The sequence below is a fragment of the Acyrthosiphon pisum genome, chromosome A1, assembly GCF_005508785.2.
Source record: "Acyrthosiphon pisum isolate AL4f chromosome A1, pea_aphid_22Mar2018_4r6ur, whole genome shotgun sequence".
Classification (NCBI taxonomy): domain Eukaryota; kingdom Metazoa; phylum Arthropoda; class Insecta; order Hemiptera; family Aphididae; genus Acyrthosiphon; species Acyrthosiphon pisum.
The window spans coordinates 152,291,625-152,297,997 of NC_042494.1; the positions used below are offsets into that span (position 1 = coordinate 152,291,625).

Here is a 6,373-nt window from a genome sequence, read left to right on the forward strand (position 1 = left end):
AAAGATAATAATTTTAGAGAAGCGATAGTTATCAATTATTTCGACAGTTCTTGGGTCGGTGTGTACCTGCAGGATCAGTGATGAAATGCTAATATTTTGTTCTCCGGTTATTTTAAAGCACTACCCAGGGGACCCATTTGCAGGGATACCGCCCCACCATTAAACGGTTTGGCAATATTCCCGAAGGCTCGGCCATAATAATTGCAATTCTGATGGAACCACCGTGATAGTTTATTGGCCCCGTAGCAGTTTATTACGTGCAGAGCTGTTTTTAACCAGTAGCAATGAAAATATAACGGTTATCAAAAATAAAAAAAATAAAACATTTTCTATCCGAAACACTTTATATATTACGAGGCGATGATGATATTCTTCGTTCAATCACTGATTCCAATAGGAATAGAATTTTTCGGGTTGTAAAAATGATTTGTGCCAATCGAAATAACGTATTTACCTACACGACTATTATTCCGACAAATCGGAATTTATTGACGGATAAAATTTTAAATCCGGTGTAACAAATAAATACATTTTAAATTGCCAGTATAACAGAAATGGGAATAGACAACTATAAAAAATCAGTAGTATTTTATAATCGTCTGCACAGTGCCTATGAGTAATATAGAAGAGCGTTTTTGTGCTACGAAATAACTCTTATTCTTTTGGTATAGTTTTGTACTAAAAATTATGATTAATTTATAAAGCGTTTTTTGTTTTAAATTATAGAAATTGAACGATCATGCTTGATATGAATATCATTATTATGCATAAAATTGTATACTATTTAGTCGACTAATTTGTATTGTCTAATGATTTCTTATGCAGTTATGCTTGTATAAGTTTATGTGTATAAATAATTAAATATACACATTTTTATATTAATATACATTATACACTACAACAGTAGGTAGGTATATACCTCTAAAGAATAATAAATTCCTTTTAATGAAAAAAAAAAGTAATAATAAATATTTATATTTTAATTTTAATTTTAGATAAAACTTTTTTTAATTCAGAACAGTTTTTAATTATCAACAAAATTACTAAATATTGGATATTTAAATAATAACATTAATTAGAATAAATTATTAAAACACTAACGTATTATCTTAATTTGGTAATAGCGATTTATATTGGTTATATTTCACCATCTGCTGTTTGATAATTAATTTATATTTTTTTACTTATTTTATGGAATATATTATTTTTTATGTTCCTGGTGGAATAAATATAAGATATGATAGAAACTTCCAAAAATATTATTATTCTAAACGCGTTCAAGTAAATATTATTTATTATTTTTTTTTTGTAGATTTGTAATTATCTAATTGGTTTTAGTAGATATCTATTTATAAATATTAAATTTAAAGAATAGTCTATAGTTTATTTTACTAAAATAATAATTTGTAAATATACTATGGTTTATAGAACTGTTAAATGTTAACCATACTATTTTATAAGCTATTATACTTATAAAAGTAATTTGTTAAAAATATATATTATTATCTAATATAAAATTGAATCAAATATAAATAACAGTGAAGATGGAACTTTTGTTTCAAAAATATTACACAGCTTTATTCGAAATACGTTTCATTTTTTTGATAAGTGTATAAATTATGTAATTGTGGTTTTCATTGATACATTTTTGTGTGTACATTGACGTTTCTTCATTAAAAATATTTATATAGGTACCTACTTAAATACATCTAAGCTACAGTATGAAATCAAATCGTATTTATGGCATATTTTAAAGTAAACAGAATAGTATAATATAATAGGCGACAGGTGTTATGTACTGAATGTACCTAATTATTTTAGCTTTTTGGTGTAGGTTATTGTTATATTTGTTAGGTCTATAAATTAAATATATTAAATTATTGGTTTGCAACATGTATCAGATAATCCAAATATACTAGTGATTAAATTTAAACCACATTTTAAAACAAAGGAAAGAGGATCGTAATCGCAATTTGGTTCACCAATATTACCGTAGTCTTCCGTAGTAGTCTCAAGCTGTTCCATTTCCGGTGATTGAGTCGTTACTTCGTATTTGGTCGCTTCTGTATTTGGTCCACTTGAAGGCATTGTAGTGGGTTGAGGTATTGATGGCATGGAAGGCATTGTAGGTGGTTGAGGTATTGATGGCACGGAAGGCATCGTAGGTGGCTGCGGGGTTGAAGATGAGGGCAAAGAAGGCAAAGATGGCATAGAAGGCATCGAGGGCGTTGAAGGTATATCAGGTAATGAACGAACGGTTCTAGTATCATCATCATTGGGTGGAGGGCGATAAGTTCCTTCAGGGGGTTGTTCTTCAACGAGTTCAAGTGATCTTTTCACTTTGTTCGAGGAATCGTCATTCAAAATCCCTTGTTCCAATTCATTATAATAATCGTAATCTGTTGGCCCTTCTTCGTTTTGTATTTCAATGGTCATACTATTCGTTTCATTAACGTTTATGTTTTTCACATCTTGGTAATAATATGACCATAGAATATAAATATATCTGCTAAAATACGCCATGACTGAAGAATTGTCTATGACTTTACCTTCAAAACAAATCCAATCATCTGATGAGCATTTTGGCAAATCTGTTAATAGATCATTTTTAATATTAAAAAATTACTTTTTATGGTTAATAATAAAATAATATACCTACAAAAATGTTAAATAATTGTATCGACTTTTTTATTTTGTTAGGTTGTGAATTACTAATTAAACTATTTCATTGAAATAATAATTGACAGTGGTAATATTTTTCAAACAAATTACTTTTATTTCTTCTATTATAATTAAGTGGCTTATACTTGAATTACAGTTGACTGATGCGCAAAAGTAATTTAGATAATAGGATCAAACGACGGACGACAAAACTGGTTAAAAATATCGTAAATAACAAACACAAATGTCTCCTTAGAGTAATATTAAAATGTGAATGCTTTTAAAATTATATATAGTCACTATAGCTATTAGTACTTACCTACGCTTAAACTTTGTTTGGGTCTTCCGATTACTTTGGAATAAGTAAACTTCGACATTTGACATACCTGTAATATACAAATTACAATAAACTTTAATGTTGCTAATTTTTGTTTTTATGAAATTAGAAACGGAATCAACTTTATCAAAGAAGTTTTCCTCTATTTTAAGTTAAGCTATTGTTGGTGAATCGTGTACAATAATATAAGACGAAATAATCGAATGAAAAAACTAATGAAATGAAATTTATAAAATCATAATATCAATGAAACCTATACACTTAATTATTTAGCTTATAAATACATAATATTCAAAATATATTTAGTTTAAAATAAATAAATAAAACATTTTATATATATGCCAATAATTACTATTCGTGTAATGATCTTACTAATTTACTTACATAGTTACACCCATTATTTATAAAACATATTATGTGATGATAAATAGTGTAAGGTATAGTATTATACAACGTAATTAACCAAGCGTGCTTTTTTCTTCAATAATGCAGTTATACAAAATTTAATTTTTGTAATTTTTAAATATACTCAATGAATTTGTTTTAAATATTTGGGATTTATTGTACTATACCAAGAGGTGTCCTGTGGAGATACAAACTTCTGTTATTCAAATGAGAACCCCTCTTTTCAACTTCAAATTATTTAAGGAATAATATTTTGAACATCTTTACGTGTCAAAATAAAAATTCAAACGAGTCATTTTTTAGTTATACTTTGTGTACTAAGAAATAGGGCCATAATAATGGGTTTGTTTGATATGAGAGCTATGGTATTTTTTAAATTTTAGTTTTAATATGAATGTATCAATATGTATAATTTATGAATAATTGTCCAAGTATAGTAAACACCATAATATCCTATATTAAATATATTTCTAAAACAATTTTTAAGGAGTAATATTATATGCTTAATATAAACGTTTCAATAACTGATTAAATTAGGTACATAACAATGTATCCACTAAATAATATATACTAAAAATGATGGAGGCGCGGGGGGGGGGGGGGTTCTAATATGAAAAATAGAAGTTTATATCGATACAGAGGGCACTCCTTGAGTAGTACAAAAAAATCTCAAGAATTTGAAAGTATGGTTTTAAAGTATATTATATTATATTATAAATACAAAAATAAAAATTTTGACAATTGTATTATTAAATTTAAAAAATGCGGGTATACATGCTTGTCCCTTTATATATGAAAAAATTTAGTAAGTATCTATAAATGTACGAAAAATATTATATACTTCGTAATAACTTTAAATAGTGTGTAGGTATGAATATCAATTAATTCGTTTTATTTAATTCATTTAGAATTAGGGTGAATGTACTAAAAGCAACTGAATATAAACGGATTTGATAATCTATAAACGCAGGTATTGTAAATTGTGAGAAACGACAACCAGGATTTTCTGAGAAAACCCTTGACGTATAATTGCGAGTTTAAAGGACTCGCCAATCATGTGTCTCGTGGGAATTCATGACGAATTACGGATGTTATATGTGTTTGAACAACGATTTAGAGAGCAATCGAAACGACGTAGCAGAATCGACAAAATGACGTTACAATATGGTCGGCAATTTAAAAATGCTTGTAGATAGCATAGTAGAATAGCTACAATTAAAATCTAATGTCTTATAAAATTGACACACACACATTTTCACTCGAAAAACGGAAAAACAAAAACGTCGGCTTATATTTGTAGGCGAAAATTGTATAACAAGAAATTGTTATGGGCCCCATTAGATGTTTCTTATAAAGACGATTTTATAACAGGAGCGAAATATATTGACAGTCTGTAAAAAAACTTTGAAATTACACGGGCATTTAACTTTTAACTAAATATAAATTAGTGGCAACTCATAGATTAGATATCGACAAAGGTATTGTATAAATAATGTTTGTAATTCATAAATATAGTTGTATCAATTTTACATAGTATTTAAGTGCAATACAATTACAATCAAAACTTATAAGCATTAAATATTACATTCATTATTTGCATTGTTGCAATAATAAATATATTATGGGTACACGTTTTAGAGGCTTTGAGACTAAACCTACAACTCACTCGATTAATAAATACAAAACTAGCACTGTACAAAAAAAAAACAATTATAATATAACATAAATACACTTAAAATAAAAACAAAGTTTGCTAACAATGGTTTTTACTTATTCGATTTACGTAATACAACTGAATAATTTTTAGAAAAATATTAAATATAACAGTTTAAAAATTATTGTTTAGTTAAATTCATTTAAATTATGATTGATAATTTTTATGTTCCCATTTAAAATTTTTTGTGGATTTTTAAAATATAAATATTTATATGATATACAAAACCAATTTGTTACAAATTATGACCACACACATTTTGGAGCAAATATATTGCTTGATAATTATATTGTACCTACCTAAATAAAAACTACCTAAATTAATATTAAATATTGTACTCGTGGTAGGCATATGTCATTAAAGAAACAATCGTTATTATTTATTCAGTTTAAAATTAAAACGTCTTTTTTACAAAAATAAATAATAAAAATGGTATCGCTCCACTCAAAATCTAATAGGTAGGCAATAGTAGGCATAATAAACAATATGCGTAGTATTATAATTTTTCAATTAGTTTAATGATACTACAACTGATTTACTTATAGATAATATAAAATACAATAAATAGTGAAAAGTGTTTTTATAAGCTATTCCAACCAGTGTAGTTCCCCATAATAGGTACCTACTCCAAAAATCAAAATATTCTCTCAATTACTTACTTAACCATAAAAATTATTTTATTTGTAAAATATTACTTAAAACATTATAGATGTCTGAGCACATAATAATAAATATTTTCTGACAAAGAGGACTTTATTTAACTTTATTATTATTAATATTGTTTCATACAGAAACCAAACGACAACGGTGATACTTGAAAATGATACTTACATAAAGGAAAACACAAATATATTGTATTACGATCATGGTATTTTGTGAAGTGCACCATACACAAGAATGAATAATGTGCTTTTGACTGCAAATCATAAAATTTAGATAAACCACATAATATTATACTGACTTAGAGCTTCCTGTTTTTCTCTCTGATAACTATAGTATTCAAGAGTATTTATGTGTGCTTGCGTGTACCTATTATATGTGTGTGCGCGTGTGTGTTTCTTTGTGTTATTATAATTTCGTATTCAGGATTCAAAATGTGTGTCCTCTATTCAATATGGATTCATTATCTAGGACGATTTACAAACAGATTAAAAATGTATCAACATTACATGTTTAATAATAATGGCAATGTGATTATATTACATTTCGTCGTATTACAGTAAATCAGTGGAAAAAAAAACGTCTTTGATGACCTT

The 6,373-nt window shown here is 26.7% G+C and overlaps 1 protein-coding gene across 1 annotated transcript; it reads right to left on the minus strand.

Annotated features, from left to right (window-relative positions):
- Positions 1–1,531: 1,531 nt before the first annotated feature.
- On the minus strand, positions 1,532–6,078 carry LOC107883080 (IgA FC receptor). The gene is made up of 3 exons (XM_016802479.2): positions 5,949–6,078; positions 2,981–3,047; positions 1,532–2,591 (listed from the first exon to the last, which is right to left on the minus strand). The coding sequence occupies exons 1-3, from the start codon at positions 6,042–6,044 to the stop codon at positions 1,873–1,875; spliced, it is 882 nt and encodes a 293-aa protein (XP_016657968.1). The 5' UTR covers positions 6,045–6,078; the 3' UTR covers positions 1,532–1,872.
- Positions 6,079–6,373: the final 295 nt, after the last annotated feature.

Bases quoted from the DNA above. Each gene is read 5' to 3' on its own strand.
- LOC107883080 (XM_016802479.2), bottom strand. From the start codon at position 6,044: ATGATTTGCAGTCAAAAGCACATTATTCATTCTTGTGTATGGTGCACT. The intron at 3,048-5,948 runs GTAAGTATCATT...TGTATATTACAG, and splicing joins ATATTTGTGTTTTCCTTTAT to GTATGTCAAATGTCGAAGTT. The intron at 2,592-2,980 runs GTAAGTACTAAT...ATCTATTAACAG, and splicing joins CAAACAAAGTTTAAGCGTAG to ATTTGCCAAAATGCTCATCA.